A 27,103-nucleotide genomic window follows, 5' to 3' on the forward strand; every position below is an offset into this window, starting at 1 on the left:
TTAGGGGCTTGGAGGTTTCCCAGAAAACACTTCTAAGAATTTTTTGAAACTTCTGAAAAGAATGTATTTTTCCCTTGTTGGCTTTTTGGAAATTATGAAAGCACGTTTGCTGAACTTTCCCATGTAAGTTGCACCCCACATGGACATCTGTAATTGGAAACTTCAGTGAGAACAATTAGAGCTTGCTGAAGTTAATGAGCAACTGTACCGAAACCGTGAAATGGGAAGTGACAGACATCCTGAACTAGAGACTGTGCCACCATCATCACCATGAGTAACAACTTTTAATTTAAGAGATGGTTAAAGTTATACTATTGACTCTTCAATCCTGGAAATCCATTTATGACTGTTCTGGGTTACTGACTGTGAAAACATTTGTGCATATGCCATGTTATTTTTCTGAGCGAATAGTTGGAGCTAAATACATATTTTTAAAAGCTGAAGAGAAATAATCAGTTTTCATTTCTGTGTTCAGGCTTGTAACTAAAACAATATGTGCTATTTTAGCAGTCAGGTTTCTAATTGAATCAAGTTTCTAATGTTTGGGCTCCGTGTAGGCTATTGAGAACAAAAAATTACTTGAAGTATAAGCATCTATTATACTCTGTGATCTTTATGCACTGAAACAGACCTAATGGCTGAATTGCTGTATTCTCCCTGATATTAAAAGAAAAATGTGCTTTATACGATGATTTTAGTGGAAGCAGATGAGGCTATGGAGGCACAATGGGAATGGCTATGAAAGAGACTAAGACCCCTATTTATTGTGGTAACAAAGCTGTATGTAAATCTTGCTTTTCATTAAAACAGAATTAGTTTAACCCCAGGTGTACAAAGGTTACTGTTTTCTACTATTTAGACAAACAACTTCCTACTGTAAATTGTGTTATGATTTATATGAATCTACCTACTTGTCATCAAGGCTCCCCTAGAGAATATATATCTTCCGCTGTATCTCAATCATAATAAAGAAGAACTTGTAAAGTAGTTGCAAATACATTTGTATAATTATATTTATATTTTGGTAAAGTTTATTATTTTATAAATTCACATCAAATATTTACTAGTAGTCAAACAAGGAAATTGGCTTCTCTGCTTAGTTTTTATACCATTAATAGTAGCCACAGAAACAAGTGGTGGGTGGGCCTTGTATTCCGGGCGCATAGCGTACACAACGCAGTTACACAGGACACCTGCTGATAGTGGGTAATGAGCATAATATATAATGGTGGTGCATAAAAACATAGTATTTGTGCTTGTGTTTATATACTGAACACACACAAGCACGTTTTGTTGTTTGCACAAGGCCAGTAACATGGAGCGCAGGGTGTTTTGGAATTCAAATTTGCATGTAAAGACTCTACGTTTATTTTGCATTAGTGACTACCGCTCTTAAACATGTAAAGTTTACAATTGTGTGTGAATAAATTGCTTTTATTAGGATCTGAGGCCATATATACATCTTTAACTTAAGCTTAGGTTTCTACTGGATGAAATTTAAACTGCGTAAAACATTTGATGGCGTTAGTAAAGAACACAGAGCCTGACTGTTCTCAGTGGTGTGTAGTGACAGGATAAGAGGAAACGGTCGCTAAATGAAATAACACAAAATGTCATTTAAACATTAAAAAACCACAACTTTTTACTCTGAGGGTGGTAAAACAATGGAACAGGTTGTCTTGGCAGGTTGTGGAATCTTTGTCCTTGGAGATATTCAAAACCAAACTGGACATGGTCCTGAGCAGGTGACCCTCCTCTGAGCACTGCAGACTAGATGATCTCCAGAAGTCTCTTCTAGCCTCAGCCGTTCTGTGATTCTGTGAAATTTGGAAAGTGGTGTGTATATGTATATATAACACTTAGAAACATGTTAAATACTGTATCATATTGCTGCCTATTGTAACACCAATAATAGGTTGACTTCAAATCATGGAATCATGCTTTAGATCATTCTCTGAAGGATGTAGCACCTACACTGAATCAACGAACTTCTGAAATAGTCTTGCTTCCCAGTAAGCCTCTCCCCACAGTTATTGCTTATACGTAGGCAGTTTAGTACAGTCGTCATTAAACTTTACTTGCCCAAATTGTACGAGCTTTCTAAAAGCATTCACATTTTTACTGAGGGCAACTGTCCGTGACTCATCAGTGAGAGACATCTTCTCCTGGAAGATCAGGATAAATGCCTGTAAGAAACGGTATTAAAGAAAAGGGCAGATTTCAGTAAGCAAAGATTTGTTTTCATGATTAAATATGTATTGTATTAATCTTAGCCTTAAAACCAACATTTCTCGTATTTCAATTTAGTTGCAATGAATTGAGGTATCTACTGTGAAAACTGGTGCTATTGGATTTAAAGTACGTGTATTTTTTAGATAATCTGGGGTTAGTTAAAGGGTGAATTTACAGATATTCTCTGTGACCTTGGTCAAGTCAGTTTTCCCATGATAAAATTATGGTGGTATTTACTTATGTTCTCTGCGTGTTGTTACGAACAGTTCAAAGCTGCATAATGAACCTGAGGTCCTACATTTATCTTCAGTGTTATAAAAGGTTCATAAATAGGCCAACAAGTCCCAGCTCGTATCCAAGAGGGTTTAGGGGTTTGAAAACTAGATAAATATGATCTATTTCTTCCCTGGGAGACCTGGAACGCTTCTTTTTGTTTGTGATCTTGTGGAACTTTCCTTGTTGGTTGTTTTTCAAAGGTCGGGCTTAAACTACTTTGTCGGGATCAGCTATCTAAATAAACTTACACGCTCCATGCTCATGTTTTTCACATTTAATGAAGAATGCATATTTTTGTTATATTTCTTATATCTGGAAAAGTGAATTTGTTTGAACTTCCTGGTGGTTTAGTTACATATATTGCAAGAATGTGTTGATTTGTCCCTTATTTTCTTGACATATTCAGCACGGGATGCTGAAAGCGTTTTCAATGGCATCACCAAATGTCATTGTGCCGTAGGAAAGATGTCTGTGAACATTCGTCGCTGCATGTGATTTTTTGGACTGGCATTGGGCCAGTTGTTTTACTAAGTTGTAAATATTATTTTCAAAACACAGCAAGGTTTCTTTGTGGCATTTTAGAGTAATGGTGTAACTTAACGTATTTGTGTTTATAATTTGACAAGCCTGAAAACATTAGACGTTAGAGTTATTAAATACGAGAAGAGACGTTTGGAGATGTTTTCATAATGTTTTCTGACAGCATTATAATGAAACCAAATCTAGAAGTATCTTAGTATCATAGATTTTTATTGCAATGAAGAGTCAAGAGAAAGAAATATGACATTGTTATTATTGACTACAATGCATAGTAAAGAAATAAATGATGTCTTCTGAGGGGGATCCATTATGGTAAACTTTTTTCCTTTCTAAAGCAAGCATATGAATAGATGATGACATGTTACTGTAACATGAAAAAAGGGGGTGATGGAAAGCCATTTTGAATAATGCTAATAATTCTATTTTTCATTCCATTATATGAAGTACCATATAATTTTATTTAACTTTTCATGTTATTTACGACAGGATATTTGTTATCTCCAAATAGTTTGTTTATGAAGCACAGAGAACTGTGTTGGTGAGAAAACAACAAAAAAATGTTCAGTAGCACAACTCCATAAGCCAGAGGTCCAGCCAGACCATGGCTATTAATCATCACCGTCCATTATTTACTGAGGATTCGTTCATTGTTCCATAAAGGTATCTAGAGGGTCAATTAGAGACAACAGACAGGATTTTTCAAAGACACAAGAGGGTCAATTAGGCCCTTCTTGTAATTTTCTGCTTTAACAGCAAATGCCAGCCTATCCTGCAACAGATACAGTGGAGTTTAGAATTAAATAGTGTGGATTTTTTTTTTAAGCCGTTACTTTGCAGCCAGTATGAATTGGGGTATTGTCAGTCCTAGATCAAAACAAAAGAAAAATTTAATCGCTACAGTCAATGAGAAGCACAGATTTGGTTTTCAGAGTCAGAGTACTGCAGGCGCCCAGGAGCTAGCTGAGATAAAACGGTCTGTACTTATCATACAAGCGAATCACTTGTCTGAAGGGAGGACCGGACACAAACAACATTGCTAAATACTACCCTTAAAATTTTGAAAGCGTTTGATGCAGAATGCTCTTTGTAATTATTTTTGCATCAACTGCTTGCTTAAAGCTAAAAATAAATAATAGATATGAAATCTCAATATAAACAGCTACAGTGACATTCATTAATGTATAGGCAGTTATTTCAGAACAGAAAGTAGGAAATAGCACTAAAATATATATATGCATATGTTTAAATATACAGACACGTACACACACCTCCAAACTCTTCCAAAGTTGCAGGAAATTTTGGTAAAATAACTTCACTGGCTTATCCTTTAGCTGAGGACAGACTGGTTCTTCAATAGATTTAAGACTGCCTATGAAGATGTGCACCATACATACAATAGCTGCATTGAAGTTATTTTTCTTTCAGTGAGCTTGTCTTTTCGTGAGAAATAGTTGTTAGGAGTTGGCATGCTCTTCTAACCTTTCATTCCATTACATTGTCACTGTTTTTAATGCTGCTTAAGGCTGTTTTAACTGAAAGCAGCCTCTACGAATATGGTGTGTTAGTCTTGTAAAGATTTTTATCTTTACGGATGGGGTTTTTGGAATGTCTGAGTATTTGATGGTCTCCTGCGAGAGTAAATCTCTGAGTGTGCTGCATCAGTTTGATCCTCATCGTCCTCTGAAACCCCCTATTCTCTGTAGGGTTTCAGCAGAGAGTACTAACTAATGACTTAGGGCCAAATTCTGCCCTCAGGTGCAGGTGTGTAATTCTCACTGATTCCGGAGGGACTTCTATGAGCATATCAGAGAACACAGTTTTGTTCTTGGTGTGTGTAAAATTATAGCACAAACGGACAAAAGAAACTCATGCACATTCATCTTAGTGACCCCAAGCACACAGGAACGCGATACTAATCCACCCGCTTTTCTCTTTGCTCAGTTTGTGCTGTTTCTTGTAGATCACCCCAATTCTTCAGCTGTCGCTTGAGTCTACTTTTTTTATATTGTTCTGCCTTGTGAAGTTTGCTATTGTGGTGCTTCAGTGAAATTAGTGACATCGAAACGGATGTTTCTTTAAGTAGCATTAGTAACAAAGACATTTGTAAAACATGTTTTTTTCTTTCTCTGGGAAATCATGGTACACGAGCAGTCTTGTTCATATTCCATAGGGAATCAGTTTGCAAAGACGGAAGACAAAGATAGATGTGTGAGTGCGTGTCTGTAAAGTGGTTTAATACATACACAGAGAGAAGAGAGGTGGGCTTGGATCACACTTTTCCTCTGTGACAATATGATGTGATGAAGCATTTTGCCTCCGTGTGAACAGAACAGATCTCCTCCTTGTATCATTCAGTCTCTACTTCTGCTCTCAGATTTTACTTTCAGTGTTGTCCCTTTCAGATCCTTTATAGTCTAAGGAATCAGTTATTAAGTCAATTTTTGACTTTTTTTTTGCCTGCTTCTTATTTTTTAACCAAACTCTTCCATGTTTTGGCTTGCAATTATTTTACTGTTCTGTTTTCAGGAACAGAGCTAGTATTCCTGTGCAGACATAAAAATTTTGGAGCTAGCTCAGTTAGCTTTAATGGACTATCTTTTACCTGTGTTTGTTACTGAAATACAGTGTCAAAGCTTAGACTGGCACCAGATGTGCTTATCATCCACTGTACTCGGGACCTACATGTAAGGAAAGTCTTCCACTTTGCATTTTCATTGTGGGATTTTGTCTCATGAAAACTCTGCTTTTGAATTTCTTGAACTGTTTGCTTATTAGGCCATTGCTTATTTGATTTTGGATTTGTGATGTATCTGACTCCTTCCCCCTTCTATCTCGGTCCTCGGCAGTGTATTTATCTTCTAGAACAGTGTTATGGAAGAGTAACCATTTCCAAACCAGGTGTTTATGGACACGTTGTTTGCTTTCTGACAACTCTATCCAATGGACCCGAGTCTTTTTTGTGCTTTGATTAATAATGTTCCTCAACGAAAATCAAATTGTTTTAGATATATTTGAGGAATCCCAGACATCTCTGGCATTCACAGAATCGACTCTCTTTAGTGTATGCTGTATTTTTAATTTAGTAACTTTAATTTCCTGGCCTGCTGCCATTCATGTTCTAGGTTTCAAGCATCTGACTTAGTTAAACCTTTGAGGTTTTGCTTCCGTCTCGGCTTTTTAAAAGACATCTCTGTGCTGTAGCAAAAAGCCTATCGTTTTTACCTCCCACAATGATTATAGTGTCCACTGTAGTTTCGGATTCTGCTCAAGACAGAGCAGAATTTGTATTACAACTCATGCAGCAGTCCTCCTATAATGAATTGTGTTGTTTATAAAAAATCCTGTTTTCAAGTTGTCTGGTAATTCTTTGGAAAGCTAATCACTTACCCAGAGTTATTTATGAAACTATTTGCGGAATCACCATGATTGTCTGGGGAAATCTAATTTATAATTTTGAACATATAATTTATACATCACTTTGCCACAGCTTTCTTTAAAATCTGTTTTCTGATATGAATTGGAATGATTGGTGATATTAATTTTGCTTTTTTAACCTGAAACTGTAGTTGAACACATAATCCGAAGTGATCTATGTTTACATAATGTTCCATTTCCCTATTTGTGTAATATCTACAGGCACATAGTCATTTTCTCAAGCTGGCTCATTAATTATATTTATTGGATGGATGTCCTTTGTTATTGTTTTGTAACTTATGTATTGATCTCTATTATATGAAATTCGCGGTCTTTGCTGTTCGCTCACAGTTGGAGGGAAAAGCCATATGACCGTCTGAACTCAAACATGAGGGTTTGCACGTGCAAACTGTCATCAAGGAACACTTGGACATCACTACTCACTTCCACTACTGTAAAGTTTTATAACCGCTGTATGACTGCAGCATCCCCTTCCCTAGTGTCTTGGTTTTAAGGTATTGAAAGGTATTTAAGTATTGGTATTTTTCTTTATTAGTTGTCAAATTGAAATAAAAATTTAAAAACTAAAAAACAAACAAACAAAAAAAAGAGTGTAGGAATCTTAAAAGTAGGTAGACAGGTACAGGAAGACGGGTAGCAGCTCAGCTTAGTGATTATGTAGCAGTGGAAGAAATACTGGAAATGCCCAAGAAGCAGATCAGCCAAAAATAGAAATGAGAGCGAGCTGCTTTGTACAAGTGCCGCTTGGAACATTTGCGCCTTTGTCTGAATTAGTCTTGGTTCAGGGTGAATTGTGCACGGGTCAAATTTTCAAATGGAAAAAAAGTAAGTCTGTAGAAACTTAAGGTGAGCTGGAGATAGAAGCTGTTTCATATCTGTGTGCCTGTTTGGACTATTTGTAAAACAAGGACAGTAACGTTTACTCATATTTCTGTAACGCTCCGAGTTTCACAAAGGAGAGCACCTTGAGTAAAGGAAAGAAGTGTTATTCATTAAAGTAATTTCAAATGAAAATAGGAAAGAAACACAGAAATGGTTCATTCCTAGTTCCTTGCTGTGACATTCGCAGTTACGTTCAGCACTGCTGTTTATTTTCCACTTCATTATGACATAGTCTAAAAGAAAGGTAATGCGAAGTATCACTGCGTTCTATAACTGCATTACAGCAAGTAAATCCCTGAATACATAATTAAGAAAAAATAATGAACTTTATTGTGTTGAAGTTATTTTGTCTCTGCCAAGGCTTTTCACATTCTGTGTCACGTCTGCAGGGAGGTGCTGGGCCTCTGTGCTGGCACCTTTTGGCTGCCTGTGCTGCGTTCCTGTTCCTCTCAGTGTCCCTACTCCAGGTATTTTATTTGCTTGCTTTGAAAAAGTAAGATTGCAGAATCGTTCCATCAGAACTAAAAATATGCAGATAAAAATAAAGAGGATGAGGAAGTATCACTCAACTATTTAGCCTGCTAGAAGACGGAGTTTTTAACTGCTGCATTAAACCTCTGTATCCGCTAAAGTGCCCTTCACCAACTATCTGCCCATCACTAAAATCCTTCACAAACACTTTTTTACGGTCAGGTTCAGCCACTCTTACTTGAGCTGAGAAGTACCATATGCTCCAGGTAACCTCTCTAAAGCAGTTGCCGGTGGGACTACTTTTGTAAATGCTCACCAATGTGAGCAGAGGTTACACAATCTCACCCATGGTGAATAATAATGTCAAAGAGCCATTAACAGTGCGGAGTGACAAAGTGTGGAGAGATCCATCAGCTCATCCTGTGTTTAATGAAACAGAAATGAACATCGTATTGCCCTTGTTTTCTGTCAGATTTTCCAGGTCTCCATGAGGCTTATTAATCTTAGGGTGTAATGGAAAATGTGTTGCTATGTTACATACTACAGCAGCCTTTGCGCTCGAAGGATTGAAGGCGTTATTAGTCTTTGTCTTATTTACATACTGTATTGGGTGCGTGCTACCATCGCTGCACTTAGAGCACAGTGGAGAGTGCAGTTATAAAATGTTTGTGGATTTCTGAAGTGTGTACTAATCCATGCAACCAGATGGCTGCATGGTAAGTCATTTTAACCTGAAGTAATGATCAGAAACCCTCTTTTGAGAAGCACTGACAACACACGCTACAGACCTGGGAAATTTGCTGTTATGTTACTTCATAACCACGTTTTAGTGCACCCCAAAATGAATGTTTCCACATTTCTGAAAGTGAACTTTCAGGCTCCCAGAGACAAGAGGTAGAAAATGAATGGGTAAATGGTATTATTGTCAGATACTGATTTCAATAAGTATACCATAAACTTTCTCTATTACTTTTATTTTTTAAATTTAAGGGCCAATTTCAGATAAGCTCTGGCAAAAACAATATTGTGTTTACGCTTGAGATATAGTTGTTGTCATTCTCTATTAGCTAGAAAAAAAAAAGAAAAGCTGTTATTCCTGTTAGGAAAAATCCTAGCTTCCAGGGACAGATAAGTAATCCAAGCTGGACCAGGTGATGATACTATCATCTAGTAGATGCTACTGCAGTGAGGTTCTTGTGTCTTATTTTCAGCATGGATGGCCCATTACACTTACCAGGATCTTTGTACAGATTCAGCTTCACAAGGGACAAGAAAGCATTGGAAAATGATGTTTCTGGTAGTCAGAAGATATATCTCTGAATACTATTTTATATTTAATAATAATAAGGATCTTTTATTTTGGTTAAAGAATTAATAACCCAGTAACACTGCAGCTTTTTTGACTTGTGCAGCTGTGGAAATTTGTAAGATTAAACAGAAATATCGTGTATTTATCAGAAGCAGTGGGAATACTTGCCTTTGGTGTATTCATTATGTAAGCAGCTTTTTTTCTCTTTTTTTGCCTTTTATTTACATGAGGTTTTGTTTATCAGCAAGGTATGTGTTGATACAAGTTTCATAAGGAATTAGCTGTGTGTAGGCACTGCAGCACTACTTAAATATTTCCAAAGTCATTTAGGTTTGGTTAGAGTCTGCCCAAGGCTTCCCGAGAGTGCACTCTAAACCCAAGGCTGCGAGCCTGTCGTCTTCTGCTGCAGTGAAAGATGGGTACAGAGAAGGGCTCGGGCTGGGGTGAGACTTGGAAACTACTGGGCTTGCTTCCTCCTGCTGGTCTGGGATTGGGATGGGAGAGGAGCTGTTGGTAACAACAGAGATGTGCTGGGATCTCCACCAAGTCTCTCTGCCCAGTGTATCCACCATCACGTCACCAAGTTCCTCTGTCCCACGTATCGTTGTGCAATGTCAGCGCTAATGGTGACTCGCTTTTGTGTGCTGCAAATGGGTGGCAGAAACCCACTGATTTCCGTGTCCTCAGCTGGCTGCTGCCGTATGCAGTTGTGCCGTTTGCCCGTGCCTGGTGTTGGCCAGGATGTTACTTCTCCTGCAGAATGGCTTAGGTTTTTTTACTGCCTGGAGTTCTGTTCCTTTCTTTTAGCACGCGGTACAATTATGAAGTAATTTGCATAACATGTACACTTTGCCAAATTTTGAAAATTGCCATGTTTGAAAAGGAATTGCTGCCATTCACAGTGCCACACTGATTAATCACAATTAGGGACAAATGCAGCACTTTTATTAAGCTTCCAGTCAGCAGGAAAATTAGCACTTCCTGAAGTGATGAGAGTAATTCCATTAGTGAGAATTCCCATTTAAAATGTGGTACTTTTATGCCATTTTAGAAATAATTTTCACACTTTTGAAAATGTTCTTATAGCTGTATGCAAGTCGCCTAAAAGTACATCACTGTTACATTTGCATACTGACAGCATCCTGTTAGGAGTTAATTACATGGTTTTTTCGTAATATTTTCCTGATGTGGTTCCAGGTTAGATAAATGCTGATGTAATACCATCACAGTTTGAAAGATACATATACCTCTCTGTGTATTTTACTGGAATTCATTTATAGGGCCAAATCTCAGAGTGGAAAATTGTCGTTATAGGAGTTCTAAGTTTTCGGGACATCTTTGCAGCTTCCTCAATCTGTGCGTATATTGACCGGAAGGAGTGTTAATGCAGGCTCCCATATAATGGCTACAGGATGATGCAACTCTTTCCTTCGCCAGTGGTAGAAGTAACTGATGGCAGGGCTTTTGCAGCAGGTGAATATATTGAAAGAAAGATAGTAAATTATTCCAGGATGGAAGGAACCACCATATTTTCAGTGACCACAGAACTGCTCACGCATCAGAGGTAGGTTGTCAGATAAACACTCCCAGGTTCCTAGCAGGGCAGGGAATCGCTTTCATTCTCTTGTCACACTGACTGTTCAGTTATTCCCTACGAAGCCGAATACAAAATGACATCTTAGCTGCTATCTCAAGTTCACAATTTCTGTCTTGCAGCCTAACTCTCCCAGAAAAGTCTCTAAATGGCTGTGCCAAAATAGCGCTTTAGCAATAGGACTGCATTTTGTCCTGTTTTATCTTGTATGGAGTAACTACTAATTGAGAAATAAAGTAAGTGAGAATGACCCTTTTGGCTGGTGATGGTGGCTTTTACCTGGGAAGTGGGCCACTGGGGTTTCAGTACCCGCTTCAGTGAAACTTTAATTACTTACATAAAGCGGAATTGTATCAAGGAGAGAAGTGAGCGGCCCTCAGCCCACCACATAGCGATCAACCAGAGACAGGCCATGCATTCCAATCCCCCCAGGCAGAGAAGGGAATTAAACCAGGTTACTCCCACATCACAAGTAAGAGGAAGATGCCTCTTTGACAGAATTGTGAATCTAACCTTGTTTTTGGCTGCTATAGCAGATAAACACTCTGCTATACAAGAGCCAAAACCAGAATGTTTTGTTGTGAATTATGTAGTATTTTTTTTCTGACAAATTAAAATTATCTGGGAAATTTATTTCGTAATTTAAAAGAAAGTTCAGGGTTTTAAAAACCATGCTTTATGAGAACCAACATTTTATTTGATTTTCTTCTATCTGCTAAAGGCAGCTCACTATACTTCTAATCTTGCCCACGAATTTAGGTATAGGTACTTGGTACTATATAATTTATATTCTGTGCAACACTAATACATTGTATTACTTAAAATGTAAATTTATTTATAAATATGCACACATATATAGTATACATTTATATTCTTGTAGATTTATGTAAAATATATAGACATCTTGTTCCAATAAATTCTATAGAGTGACTAACAGATTTCTGTTGAACTGTGGCCAGGTGTAGCAACCTCTTAGGAGCTTCCCTTTTCTTGGAATCATAGAATCGTAGAATTGTTAGGGTTGGAAGGGACCTTAAAGATCATCTAGTTGCAACCCCCTGCCCTGGGCAGGGACACCTCCCACTAGATCAGGCTGCTCAGAGCCCCGTCCAACCTGGCCTTGAACACCTCCAGGGATGGGGCATCCACCACCTCTCTGGGCAACCTGTTCCAGTGTCTCACCACCCTCATGGTGGAGGACTTCATCATTGTCCCCATGCTGCTTAGTGTTAAAAGCCTAGGTTTTCTCCCTTCTCTTTTAAAAAAAGAACATTATCATAATTTGTTTGAAATAATGTGTTTAAGTTATCAATATGTGATATATTCCAGCACTCATAAAAGTAAGATTTCTAGATAAACACCGATAGAAATATTTTTAACCATGTAGAAAAAATCAATTTTCATAAGGTTACATCTTTTTACTTCTCTGTATATACAAAGACTATATTAAAAGAGAGATTAAATTTTACTCTGCAGAGTAAAATGCAAACAGAAAATTATTTTTCATTTTTCAGTGCAAGCAATGGATTATCATTTATTTATGAGACTTTTTTTAATCTAGAATATATGGAAATCTTTTCTTGAAGCACAATGTAATATTGAATTGGGAATGTTGTCTGACAGTTTTCTTCTTACGGTTGCATAGAATCATTCTACTGTATGAATTTTTTAAAGAGGCTTCAATATACTCTGCGTTTGAAAGGGAGGAAGTAATCAGAGTAATCTTGAAGAATCTTATAAGTGCACCTCCTCTATCCCTTCGTTCTTCAAACAAACTTCTGCAGAAAAGACCAGGCTATAGCAAATTTTAACATCCAGGGAAATGTCCAGGTATTTTTCACTTGTCTCAGTAAGTATCTGCATGCGAGAGTTCATTGCTGGGGCCAAAACACCGAGTGAGTCACTCATTTCTAATGCTGTTTCGTTCTCCTAAAGGCGTTATTCTAACATAATCAGTACAGAGGGCCAGATTGTAATCAGAAAGCGAATCTGGTGGTAAATGGGCCCAGCATTTAACAGGCTTATTACTTTTTGTCTGAGAATGTATGGTAGAAGTCAAGTGAAAAAGCTGTTTTATCCCCCCCAAATTTCTGTCCCTCTAGGTAGCACATTTGTTTTTGTGATTGGGTAAAACTTCCCATGTTTTCAGAGGAAATTATCTTAAGAGCTACTGAAGTAGCTGTGCTCCTCCAGTATTTCAAGTCAGTAGGTGCGTGATTGGAAGGATCCTTAACAAGTTTTGTTAAATAGCATGTCCAGCTATTAAAGCAGATTTGTGGCTAGTTTGAAACATATCTTGGAAGCTAGAGTTTGTATCAGAGAGCAGAGGTCATCCAGTTGCATTTGTTTTCCTAAAAACCCCAGTGTAACACAGGCCCTGTGAAATGTGGACAGGTAACCAAAACAAAGGACTGAACAAAAGATGCAGAAATAATGTGTTTATTATGAATAAAATGATCTAGAACAGTATGACTTATAATTCAACACTTTTGGTATTCATAAATTACAGTGGCAGAAGAATGTAATGCTAACCTATTCAATTAGGTTGATAAGAATTTTACATTAAAATGCTTACAGTTTTTATATATTAAAAGAGTCCTTAGAGAAAAAGGAAGCCAATTAAGGAGAACTAAAGACCTGTGTGTCTGTAGGTATGTATACCTTCATCTAAATACTGTTGTATAAGCAATAGAAATTCAAGGTATTTATGCACCAATTTCTTTTTCTTTTCCCTTCTTCAGCAATTACCTGTATACTAGTGATTATAATTTGAGTATCCTAAGGAGAAAATAACTTATCTTTTTGCTGCAGAGAAATACTGTGACAGGAAATAGTTTTCTTTGAATTTGTTTAATGCTTAATACTGTGGTGGCCAGATAATAAACAAAGTATTTTGTATTAATATCAAGCAGACATTCTGCATTCATCTTCTGCTTTCTGTTGTGTTCCGTTGTACTGAACTTGGGAATCAGTTCTGCCAGTCACTATTCTTTGTTAGTATTCTTCCATTGTTTGTATCACTGGAGCAACGAGAAGTTGGTTTTGGGACCAGATCCTAAATCAGTGAGAATACAGAGAACTTCTTATCTTACTGCAAGGAATATGGGACTGTTCCTTATATTAGGAATAAAAGCTTTGTTGTGTTGAATCCAAACTTTCTAGGGAAGAATTTTCACATAGGTTCCATGTAAGCCAATTTCTTCCCTCCAACCATGGCCAGTGCCATATTGTTCGAAAAAGGAGAGTGTAATGTAATCTACATCCTTGTCTTCATTTCTTCTAGAGTGTAACTTAAGCTGTAAAGGATGAGATAACACTAAGCACTAGAATTGGGTCTGCTGAGCTAAATCATGTTTGATAAGCATAATGGCTTTACAGGAAGGAGACATGGTGTCTCTCAAGGTTCCTCTGTGCTGGTGAGATCCTACCCCTGTCTCCTGCAGCCCGCTGCGGGTCGATGAAGGGACGCGATGCTCTGGCTTTGCTTCGGCTCATTGCCTTCGCAGAGCTGACCTGGCGGCCACCTGGCGCTGACAGGCAGCAGCCCGCTGGCCCTGAACCAAGCACCAGCGCGTGGTGCGCATGGCGCTGTGTTGCAGCGCTGCCAAATGCCGAGGTGCCATTCCCTCACCCATCCAACGTACACTGCTGCCATGGCTAATGCAGGCAGTCAGGCCGTAGGGCTTTGTTAGAAATGTGGGGACAAAGGTTTTGCAGTGTCTGTGCATACGTTGTATCAGGCTGGTTTTCAATTTTTGTCTGAAGAAACCACCAAACCTGAACCAAGCTGGTTTTGACAGTTCTGCTGTGACCTCATCATGACTGTGTTGTTTCACCATTACAGGAGATAACAAAATACGGAGTTTGGATTGCAGGTTCAAAAGAACTAGTCTGCAAAAATCAACCTTACTTAAGAAACTATATCAATTTTAGAAAGAGTCTGATAGCAAAAGTCACAGTATGTTAAACATAGGTAATTATCGAAGTCCTTCTAATGTTCAAGTTGGGCATTTAATATAAACACATCTTGGTACATTTGGCATTCTGGTCATAGTAAGAAAGAGCTATTTGTAAAAAGTTACATATGGTCATCTGAACTAATTGCTAAAACGACACTACATTAATTGGATAATTAAAGATTGCAAGCATGTGGCTATTGTATTCCTTGGGCATTAAGCCAACGATTTCTGTGGCTGGGAAAATGTCTGTTAACATAATTCACAATTCATCTGCTGCATCCTTTTTCATAGGAATAAATAAGCAACATGGATCTTAAATTTAGATTAGAAAAACTTGTAACTGGTATTTTTAAATTGAATTTTAAAGCACATTTATGATTTCCATTGTGTTTATGTTTTAACACTTTTGAACGGTGGCAGCTTTGATTTTTTTAGCATCCATCTCACAAATTAATAGTATTGATTTTTGGTTTAGATTTATTGTTAGCATTTTGGAAAGTGTTCTGTAATTGTAGATACTTTGTAACATGAGACATAGTGCTCCCTGGTCTCTTTTGAAGAGGATGAGTGTTGGCACAGAGTTTGAAGAACTTTGTGATAGCAGTAAATTGTCTGTGTGCTTTACCTTTACCTAACAAGGTTATTTGTCAGAAAAATTATGTCTGGTAAGTGGGGTTTGTTTCAGCGGGTGACAGACTAACTTCACAAATCCCTATACCAACTAGTCACTTGTGTGTGTGTGTGTGTGCGCGCGCGTGCGCGTTTGTGTGTGTTTGTGTGTGTGTGAAGTTTTGGTTATTATTTTTCTTGTTCTTAATTTGAAAGTAAAATCTGTGGTCTCACAATGACCTTAAAGTGACTGACCCCTAAATCTAATCACTGCAGATGCCTTTGACAATTGATAAATATGTCAAATTGACTATCAAGACATTTAAAAAAATATTTCATTTGCTAGAAGCAGTAGTAATTCTTAAGTTAGCAGTTATTGTTCCAATGTGATTTGGTCTCACTGCTTTGTTGATACCCATATTGTGAGTTTATAGCAATATAATCTTCTCATCTTATTCTGAATTATCAGTTTTGGAAGAGTAAAAAAATTCAGTTTTACATTCTGGATGAGCAACTTATTGATTGGCTTAGTCTGAGCAAAATGGTCACAAATGGTCAATACGTGGTCAAAAGGGTGTCAGAGGCATATAAAACACAGATCTATATTTTTTATTTGTATGTTTGTTGACTTACATATGCTTGGTTTCTTTTTGCTTTTATATTATTTTTAAGTCAGTTGTAACAATTACTTTAATGACAGGCATGCAAAGTCACTCAGGAGAAATAAATCCAGGAATACTTCTTATCCAGACAAATAATTGTAATTACAGGTTGTCTGTATGCACTGCTTTTAACCAGAAAAATGTATCATGCTTCCAAATTTTCACTAGGTTCAGATAAAAATTGTCATTTAAAGATATGGTGGCCTATGTTATTATTTTCCCTGCACAGGATTTTTTTTTTCTACAAAATTTCTACATCAATGTGTATTATACACCTATATCTGTGTTCGTATCCAAACCAACGTGAGAGCACTCTCATGTTTGCGTCGAAACCACTGCAGTATCATTTACATTCCAACCATATTATTATCTGTTATATCACCACAGTGATGTCAAGATAAATAACAAAAATAAACTCGTCCAGACAAAAGCATGAGAGATACTCTGGATTACCTGAAAATGCAAATTGCAACCAGAAAGGTCAAGGGAAAAGAAGCTATTTCTGTAGATGGAATTCCATCCAAATGTCGTCGGATGCTGCTACCTGAGTACCTTGTGTTTGGAATGAGAATTTGTGTTGAATCGTTTGTCTAAGCAATTCGCGTTGCGTTAGACATCAGTTGACTGAGATATAGAGTGTATTTTACTCTTTGTTATGAAAACTCTCGAGACATTTCAAGAAAGAAGAATCTTTACAGTGTGTTTATGGGTGTATCTGAATAACTGATGAAAGATATAATGTACTTTGCAAAAAAAAATCAGATTTACTGAGATACCTAAATTTTATTAAAGTAAAAAAGCCTGTAGAGGTGGCAAACAGCAGCAGTACCTAGTTCTATGAAAGAGCATAAAAACTCTAACTTTGCAGGTGGCCTGAACAAAATGTGCTGTGCCATAACTTGTTTCTAGTAAGCGAGCAAGGACTGGTTTTGCTTTTTAGTAAAGCTGTTACCAGATTTTGAGTCTCATTCATCACCATTCTGAATAACAGTCTGTTCATTGGCATCTTTCACAGTGGGAGGGACAAGGAAGAAAAGTGAGGATTCCCTGTGATAATCAAGGAACCCTGTAGAAACCTAGAAGGCAGAGGGAAATAGGTATACATTTTTGATTTTTTGATTAATTCATCTTTTCAGTTTCAGCACTGAAGTGTGGTCTGAAACTTGTCTTGCCCTGGTGAAGCTCCATCTCTAAGCAATGTGTACAGCACAGAGGCTCACTGTGCACAACAGCACGTGTGTATGATGCACATTTTGTAAGTCTAAATGTTTCAAATACTTTATTTGTTTGACACCGCTTGAATGCAGTTCAGCAGCTGACCCAGCAAGGGGAGCTGTAGATTAGTGTGGACAGTTCTATGGCTTCATAAACCAGAAATTCTCAAATAAGAGCATTTTCTTGAGGATCTGTCTACTTCACTAAATTTCTGAATTTTCACAATAATTTCAAGGGAGGGTTCCATAAAATACTTGACTGCAGGTTGTGTGAGAGAGCTGTTTATTCTCTCCAACTCACCCATCCTCCTTCCCCAAATTAAAATGTTTATAAAGCTGTGCTGGTTTTGTCTAATATTAAAACAGCATCAATATCTCTGTGTGTGATATCAGTTCATCTGGTCCTGGATAATCTGGTACAGGAGTCAATGAACTTAATGCAGTATTGGTAATCCAAAAGAGTTTGAGTTAAGTGCTTTTGACATGCAGAATCAAGAGTCAAGGGCAAAGCAGACTTTAAATATTCCTTCAGCACAGCCTGGTAGGGCTGTAATTGAATACCTCAGGTAAAGCATCTTATCAGAACTAAAGCTGGTTAGTGTCTCATCACCAAACAGGGAGGTGCTGGGTGTCTTCTCCACACAAGTGCTCTTTTGACATTGTTGAAAGTCCTTTGAGGTCTCAGTTCACACTGGAAATTCTTTCAGGGAGGCATTTGCACATTATAGGATAAATTCGACTTCATCCAAGTTGCTCCACGGCATGGTTGTCATTCTAGCATGTTAGTAGTTAATGCCAGAGCAACTAGAGGATAATGAGAAGTTGCACAAAAAGGAATCAGGAAAGGAATAAGTATTGCATGTTTGTGTTGTTAATGTGATATAAATCCTCATAGTAAAATACAGAAATGTTTCCACTCAGACTAGAATTATAGATCATATGTTCCTTTAAGAGGCATATGGAGAGAGTTTCGTAAAAAGACATGTATCAGGAGACTAAACTGCCAGGAATTTTCTATCACAATCTATCTCTGGGGTTGCAAAGAATTGTGCAGAGGAAGAAGTCTGAGCATAAACAATGTGTTCGAATGCCTATGAACAGACGAAGTTTTATGACTGATTTTGCTAAGCCTTAAAGCTGTGTTTTTAAAAGAGGAGCCTCATTTCACTATGGTTTCATTTGTATCCACTCTGTACCTACTCTTCCTCCCTTGTTCGAAAAAGGAACAACATCTGATTTTAAAGGCAAAACTCCAGAGTTGAGAACAACCACATAAAGTGACTCACTGTCTCCCTTCGTCTCTCTCCCTCCAGTGACCCCAAGGACGTTTTGCCATTTAGAAAACTTTTAATGACATCTCTCCCATTCCATTTACACTCTCCGCAGCGTGCGCTCCTTGTCTCCCTCCTCCACTACCACAGCTTCCTCATTAAGGGAAGACATGGTTTTAAAATTAAGATTTCTTTATTGTGGGTGTTTTGAGTTTCAATTATTATCTCTTTCAATAATTTGCCCTTTTTTAGTTATGTGTGCTAAATGTTTAAATGAGATATTTTTCAGGAGCATAAAATAAAAGAAAAAAAGTTCCTTGTAGCAAGAGCTGTATTCCACAGTAGTATAGTATATAAAGCAGTTTAAAATAATATCCTTAACATCTAGTATTCACAGAAAATGCAGTAGATGTGTTTTAGAAATAAGTAGGCTCAATTTTAAGTCACCAGACTGATTCCCGAGGATGGTGAATAATTCTGTAGAAGCATTTATTGCAGAGCTCAGCCATGCTGCATCACTTGCAAGAGTCTGGCAAGATGGAAAAACTACAAGTCTCAAATGAACAAATCTCAAGCCAGGAATATTCACCTTTTTTCATTTTCCTTTCCATTCATAATTGATTCTAAACTTATGTGACTCTTTCAAAATAACTGTCTTATTTATTGGAAACAAGCTATAAAATGTCATTATAAGAGTCATTCACTTTTTCTCTCTGATTACTCTAAACAGACCCTGATCAGGGAAAATGCTGTGTTTTCTTCTCATATATTGTGTGATTTGTACCTATTATGTATGGAAAACAGCATGAGGAAAATGCCACAGATAGAGAAGGGTGTTTATCATGGATGATATCTTGTGTTTATACAGTTTAAGATTAAGGATTTTATACTTATGCAAAAGGCAGGGCACTTCTCGGTCTGTGCTGTGTTACAAAACTTCTGCCAAAGCCTTTCTCATACAAGTATAAAATATTCTGAAATACAGGAACTCACTGCTGTCAGGAGCCACTCTTTCTTTTTGTTTTATATGTGCATTGATATGCATTATCTTAAATAAGGTACAGTTCCTGTCTAGAAATGACTATTTCCTAAAGATACGAACCAGTTTTTATAGGTGGGTCACGCACACACGCTGCTAAATGAGAATAAACCCAAAGAAGTGGTAAAGCAGCTTACATTTTTCACTCCTTTGGTAATTAAGGGTCCATTCTGCATCCATCCATTTTCAGCACTTAAACCTTTGTCCACTTGGAAGGGGGTTCTTTGATATGCCGCTGAATGGTGGGTGTTCAGAATGGGGAGACCTGAAGAAGTTTGTGCTCTATATCACTGTAGGAATGAAACCAGTAAATTTAGAAGATAGAGTAAGAAAGATTGTGTTTGTTGGCAAACTGTTACTCTGACTAAATCATCAGTGTGATTCGTGTGTAGATGTATTTGAAAGTTCCCAGAGGCAGTATTGAAGAATTATTAAAAGAGCTATTTTTCAATGAACTACCTACCCAGTGAAGTTGCACGTGTTCCTGGGAAACTGCAGAAATGCTTGAATTCCTTTGGATACGTGTGTGTTTGTAAAGTCCTCAGAAAGACATGCTATGCTGCCTGCAGGAGGCCAAGTGAGAAACGGTTTCCTGGAAGTAGCAACAACAGTTGTCTTTACTGTGAATTTCTGTTGGCTTTTTGTCATGAGACATGCCACCTCTAACTTTTTATCAGGTAGATTCATTCTCTGTAAGTTTTCAACACTAAGGACTCTTCTGCAGCAAGGAGCTTTGGAGCAGTAACAGCTGCGTCTTTCTATACATTTCTATAAATTGAGTGAGTGTGAAGAACAGTGTCCAATCGCTTCACTTACTTGTAAATCTGTTGGTTTTACTCCTTCCACTTTAAGTAGGCCTCCCTAGTTCTCTTGCACTTGGTTCCTATTGCACCATAGCCAGTAATTGGAACTGCTTTTTATTAAAGATACTCTTGGTGGAATCAGCTGGGGAAGACAAATAAAAAAATAAATGGAAAATATAAAATGAAAGCAAGTAGTGGAGAATTTTCAGTGTTAGTTATTGATTTCCTTGATTGTGAGCACACAGGAACGCTGACACTCAGTGTACCTAATTGTGATTTTATTGACTATCATTTCTACCTTGTTTATACTGCCAGGGTCTGTTGGTCACTGTGACTGATGGTTTTCACTCATTCCAAATCTTGCAGCTCTGACCAAATAGTCCTTTGTTCTTTCTCTTCATTGTTTCTTAATGCAACATCCCTGCCTGTTCAAGTTTTGTGTGTACCTTGACCAATGCTGAAGTAGAAAACAAAAACCTTATAGCAATTCCTTAGACTCTAGAGGGACATTTGTTTTTCAAAAAAGGTTGATCTTCATTCCTGGGACAATTCGTTGAGTCACTTGCTGAAATCTTGCCCTAAACATACAGGTAAAAGAAGAGGTAACCAGGTATTAGTTGTTGGTAAGAACAGATGGCTGCTATGAACATAGGTACTGATAATTTTAGTGTTTTCTCAGTTTATACTACTTATTTTTTGGTTTATAGGTAATATATGAGCTATTTTTCATGCTTTGCCCAATCTGATTACCTGTGTAATGAGCAGCCACCACAAGTTACGGAACACGGCACCCGTTTCCCAGGTTAGCAACATCTTGATTCTACTTAATTTATACATTTCCCAGGAACCGACCAAGGTACCAAATCTAGAGACAGTGCTTAGCCTCTAAATAGGGCTGGACATGTATGGAGGTTTTAAGATGTGAAGAAACAGGGAAGAGGCATAGGCATAGGCAATGTTACAAATTTTCAGTCATGGATGCCAGAGTAATGTTCAGGAGATGTGTGTGTGCTTGGGCATGTGATCCCCGCCATGCCTCTGCGACAGCCCTGTCTTCTCTCTTGCTGGGGTGGCTCTCCTGGAAATGCTCTGCTGTCACTGCCCTTGCGGAGGTGGAAGAGATGTATAGAAATAGTGCAGTGCTCTATGGCTTTGTCTTTCTCTCCAGTACGATTTGTGGTACTTCCCTGCCCCAGGGCTTTTGAGTGTCTGTCTTCTTCCCAAAATAGATCCTGACGCTATAACATGCTCCCATGGAGTGAGGAGATGGAAGAGATGTCTGTCTTCACCCTTCTACATGAGAAGAAAAATCTATTCTATGAAAAGATCCTTTTCCAAGGTCTTCTGCTACCCACAGATGCTGCTGTGGGGGGATTAGAAACCTTGGCATATATCATTCCTTTTTTAATCTAGTTATGTTGTAACAAAAAAAACCCCAACCAAACAAAAAAGGAGCAGTGAGCAGTTTACTTTTTAAATAACACAAACACCATAATTCAAAAATATTCATGTTTCTCCTCTGGTAATATTTATTTTCACATTTTTCTGGTGTATTGTATGGCAAGATGTCATTAAGAGTTTTATGGTAATGATTACATTAGCCTTACAGACTATTTTTACTAGCCTTTTTTACTGTCACATTTGCTACATAAGCCTAATTTTATGTTATTGCAATGATGTTCCGTGGTGTGTTCAAATAATCGATAACAGTACAAGGGTTGTTCCACTGGGATCACATTATATGAGTTTATAATACACAATGTATGCTTTGATGTATACATGGAATGTTTGCTGGTTTTCCCTCTCTTCTTAAATACAGAAATTTCTAGTTGTGTTTATTCCCCTCGTCAGCATACTTTATCATATCAAAGCCTTTACAGACAGTGTAGAACTACTGAGTTATGTTTGGGTCATGTTTTGCAGTGTGCCCTTTAATACTGTAGCTTTAGAAATGCAATTTTCAGCCTCTGCTTATTAGAATATGATAAAGTATTCCTGGTCTATGTCCAGCTCCACTAATCTCCAGACTACACTTCATGAATTAGGCATGAAGATTTTAGTCAATGTGCTTTCAAAGACCAATGTTTAGGGAATCATGGATTTTCTACAAGCTGAGGGAGAAATCTATAATAGGAAGAACTGATTTTCAAACATCATATTCTGTAGAAGAAATGACCAGTTCTGGCGCGGAAACAGAAAACATTTCCTTTTAGAATACCCAAGAACTGGTTAAAAATGTATTGTAGGTTTTAACTTATAAAAGGAGTAGCTTTTTAAAATGCGCTGTAAGTGCTGTATAGTGTATAGAGGCTCATACATATTAGATGCCACGTAGACGCCTCCTGAAGTGTGGGTTAAAAAACAAGTCCCACTAAAGTTGAATCAGTTTAGGGGTATTAACCTACTCAGTGATGGACGTTCCTCTGCTTTACCTGTGTACCGTTCATACGCAGCAGATCCTGCTGTTGTGAGGTCTGACGCAGGAAAAGTAGAGGTGTTGTAAGTTGGAACATAAAAACAGAGTTTAAATTCTGTCCTGCTGCTTTAGCTTTCACTGAAGGCTAAGTCCAAATTAAACAAAAAATACAGGAAAATACACAAATATGCATTCATAATGCCATCCAGTCTGACCCCCAGGTGTCCACTTGCGACCTTAATTATCTTTGGTTTATCGGTGAGACTCATCATCTTGATTTTTGTGGAATATAGGCTTAAAGATGATTCATGAGCTAGTCATCTTGAGGAAGACCTGTAAGCAATCACTCAGACTTGAGAGAACTGTAAACAATATTCACCTCACTGGGAAATGTCACCTGTTGGTGTACTACATACCTTGACTTTAATATTGATTTTTTTTTAAGTGAAAGGGGGGTATCAAGGCAGTATTAGTTCAGAGCCACTTTTTTATGCAAAAGACTAGTACAACTACGTAAGTCAAACTTTGCAGTGTTTCCATTGATCTCTCCTAGAGTGTAATGTGTGGCCCTTGTCTTAGGAAACTGCAGCAGTTACACAGTCCTATAGTGGATCTAGTTCTTACAAAGCAACTAGTTATGGAGTAAATGAGAAGGTACCCTTTCGATTTTGTTGGCGTTGATCTATACTAATGAGTGTTGATAATTTCTAGCACCTTGTAGTTACTACTGAAATTACACTAAGAATTAATAAACGGTGATGTTAAGCCACTGAAGAATTAAAGGGCAGTTGTAACTTATCTGGATGCAAATGGGAACCTTTCTGCCTAAAGGAGATGTCCGTGCGTAATGAATCCCATCATCCCTGTCCCCTTCCTCCCAGATGGGCATCTTGTGAGATGTCTGTGTGTTCTCATGAATGTTTTTAATAGTCATTTCTCCATCTCTCTTCATGAAGTCATTCTATCAAAACCAGTATTTTTCACACTTTTGGTAAATCATAAATAATATGAGATGCTGACATTGCTTTTCTTTACTTGTGTTTTTTAAAATATCTGTTGTTTCTTGGAAGGGAAGAATTTTTCCATCCTTTGAAGCAGTATGTATGTAGTATTATCTTCTGCGTGTAATACCTATTGCATGTACATATGTGCATATACATATATCCACTGCCCATGTGATATGGTTATGTAGGAAAAAAAGACTAAACGCTGGCTTTTATGTTGTTCTTTTCCAAAATATTTAATAAATTATCTCAGGTAAAACTCATTCTTAACCACACATTTTGTAGTTGAGGGTGATCCCAGGAAACATAGGAATCTGTCTCAGATTTTCATGCTATTGACTGCATTGGTAATTCTTTAGATCGGAGTAATAGACAACATCGCACCAGAGCTTTGTGCTTTTTTCAGCACCATGACAGCATCCCTGAAAGGGAAATGAGACCAATAGCTGGATATAAATTACGTCAGATGTTGAACACCAACTTGCATCCTTCTGTATTCCCTAAAAAGTCAAGCAGGATAGTGGTAATCAGCATTAGCTCTGACTTCTGACTGTCAGAAATGGGGGGTAGTAAACTGTCAGCAAGCCACAGGTTGTGGAAAAGTCTTTCAGTAGCTCGCATCAGCGATGAAACAGCCACCTCTGAAATGCACTTCACCAGTGAAGCATCCACAGGGAACAGGGAATCTGGAAACAGTTTGCTGTTGGTAGGATGAGTCGCTTTGCATCCTGACTGCAAGTATGCCCTGCACGCATCGGAAACCAAACCCACCCTCTTGTTCTGCCATTTCTTCATACACTGCAGCCAGGAATCAGCCAGTCCAAAGTTTGTCGTAATGGCCCCCCCTGGACATCTGTGTAACCAGGGAGCAGGGCAAAGTACAGCTCAAACAGAAATCCTCAGCTAGTTACACTTCATCATGCAAAAGTGTGTAATAGTTTAATGTAAAGCAAGGGGATGCATCAATACACCAATAAGAATAGGGTGGAAAAAATGGTGATGACAATTGCAAACTGGAATAGCGATCAGCACCAGTTCTTTCTTTGGAAAGAACAAAAGATTGAGGTAGCTATATAATAATGGTTTCATTAACTGCTGATATAAATAATTTTCTGTGTGGAAAAGTAGAGACAGGTGAGATTAATACTATGCAGATCTCAGCTCTTGAGTACACTGCTGCGTTTAAAATGCCATGCTGTGCTTTGCTGTGTCATTCACTTGTTTTGCTAGAAAAAACATTCCATGTTTCACTTGGCTATATAAATGTGCAGCGTCAGCCACACAACGGTTAAGACGTAGAGAGGGAGCCTATTAGGAGGCTGTCTTTCACTCGAAATTTAGAATTTTAGTTTTACTCTGTACCATGAAAGTTGGTGCGCTTTTGTAAAGCTTGTTATTAACTTGATAACCCATTTCTAAAATTTGCACGAATCACACGTTAGCATAGGTGGAAGGGCTATGAGACTCTACCTGGTAGTTCCTTCAACTACAATGAAAAACTCACAAGGTTGTCATCTGCTATTCTTTGGCTTCCTTGTGGTGCTTTCGATATTCTTTGGAAAACAGAAAGAGCAGATATACCTAAATTATTAGATACTATGTTATCTAATAAATGTTTTAGACACTTGGAGCTACAGATAAGCATCTCACGATTTTCAAAACTAAATTCAAACAGCCCAGGAAGGTAAGCCACTGCACTGCGCACATGCTTTTGAAAATACCAATAGGGCCATAGCTTCCTTTTCAAGTTTCTAGGCCTAAAGCCTAACTCTGTTAAGAGCCAAATTCCTAATTTAAAAATTAAGTTCCAAAATCTTACCGGACTTCAGTGATATTTACACCGCCTGAGTCACTACTGAAAATGAGATACATGCTTCTAAGTTGGACGTTTTTCCAACAGCACCTTCTTAGCCTGGGCTTGCATTTGTCCCGAGGGGAACGGCAAGGAGGGAGAAACAGGGACTCCTTGTTCTAGAGTTCCAAAATTGAAATATCATTTATTCAACTAAATTGTGCATACATTTTTCCTGCCTAATGTTGAAACCTGATTCATGCATCTGTAACTGGAGTAAATATTCTTGCATGAGATTGTTTTGACGTGGTTTTTTGAATGATACACTAGGTGTGCTAAGGTTCCTCATTGAGTTTTACTATGTGGTCTTAAATGATTACCTAAACTGTCTCTCAGTAACATTTTTAGCCCTTCAAGGGTCTTTGTTTCCTATCCATTTTTAAATCTTTTTTGGGCACACTATAGATGCTGTTAATAAAACTGCATTTTTCAATGGGTTATAGAGATTAGAATCTCATATTACTCTAGTTTATCTCTGTATCACAGGAAGTTTCTGTGGTATATGGTTGGCAAATGTTGACATTGTATTGTCTTTTCCTGCATTTGTGGGCAATAATGGATTGGAGAGCATCTTATGTTTTTTTATTTTGCCAAAATCCATACTGGTTAGACATATACCTATAATTCGCATTATTATAACTATCATTAGAACTCCTGCTGATGATTAATAGACTGAAACTTCTAGGACTAGGTCTCGAAGGGTTCTTATCTAGAAATCCTTGCAGAAGGACAAATAATAAATTGCTTTATAACATTTATATTTTTATCAAATATTTAATGTGCTCATCTGTTTTCTGACTGAAATGAAACAGTAATTGTAAGACTACAGGAAGAATACAGAGGCAAAACTGTAATCCTGCTAAAGGAAAGTGGGAGTTGGTCACTACTGGTCCATCAGCCCTGTGTATTTGGAGACAGCGAACTAGTCCCAGTGCTCTCATTGAGTCAGATTTCCAGCAGTAGTTGAGCATCCCATCCGTATCTTCAAAGGAGAGGATTCAGAATACCTGTAGATCAAGTTAGTTATTTTTATCATCAGTACTAAATTTATTATTAACTAAACATAAACTAAAGTTATATGTTACCTGAATGATCATATATATATTTTTACTTCTCGGTTTGTTTTCCATTTGGTCATATCGGTTGTTACAGAAGCCTTATTATATTCTCGCATCTTCTTCTTAATATTTCTCTGGATAAGCCTGAGATTCCTATGTCCTTGCTGTAGTGCTGTATTGATATGCTGCTTACAGGTTCTTAGCCCAAACCAGCAGATCCAGTATCAGTGTGAGATGACTTTTTTCACCAGCATTTTGGGGTTTTTATGATTTAAATTAATTGTTTTCTTTGGCATGAAAATACAAAATGACTGTCAAACAACAGCCAAGTACAAGTTAGTGGGAGAAGAAGCTGAAGCAAGCAAATTTATGACAGAAAGAATATTAAAATTGGATTGGCAACCTTGGTTTTCTCTTATGGCAATTCAAATTGTTTTAAGAATACACCTTAGTTGTAGAATATAGTCTTAAACTTAT

The 27,103-nt window shown here is 37.6% G+C and overlaps 1 protein-coding gene across 3 annotated transcripts in view; it reads left to right on the forward strand.

Moving 5' to 3' along the window:
* The window catches only part of WWOX (WW domain containing oxidoreductase), a 531,552-nt gene that overhangs the window by 195,820 nt on the left and 308,629 nt on the right, over positions 1 to 27,103 (forward strand). Inside the window, exon 9 of one of the 3 annotated variants that reach the window (XM_054197833.1) lies at positions 5 to 12,093. The exons of the other annotated variants lie outside the window; for them this stretch is intronic. Within the exon in view, the coding sequence (XP_054053808.1) occupies positions 5 to 127 (123 nt within the window). The 3' untranslated portion in view covers positions 128 to 12,093. Of the gene's footprint in view, positions 1 to 4; positions 12,094 to 27,103 lie in introns of those variants that run through there. 3 annotated transcript variants of the gene reach the window in all.

Source organism: Rissa tridactyla, chromosome 4, assembly GCF_028500815.1.
Source record: "Rissa tridactyla isolate bRisTri1 chromosome 4, bRisTri1.patW.cur.20221130, whole genome shotgun sequence".
Taxonomy (NCBI): domain Eukaryota; kingdom Metazoa; phylum Chordata; class Aves; order Charadriiformes; family Laridae; genus Rissa; species Rissa tridactyla.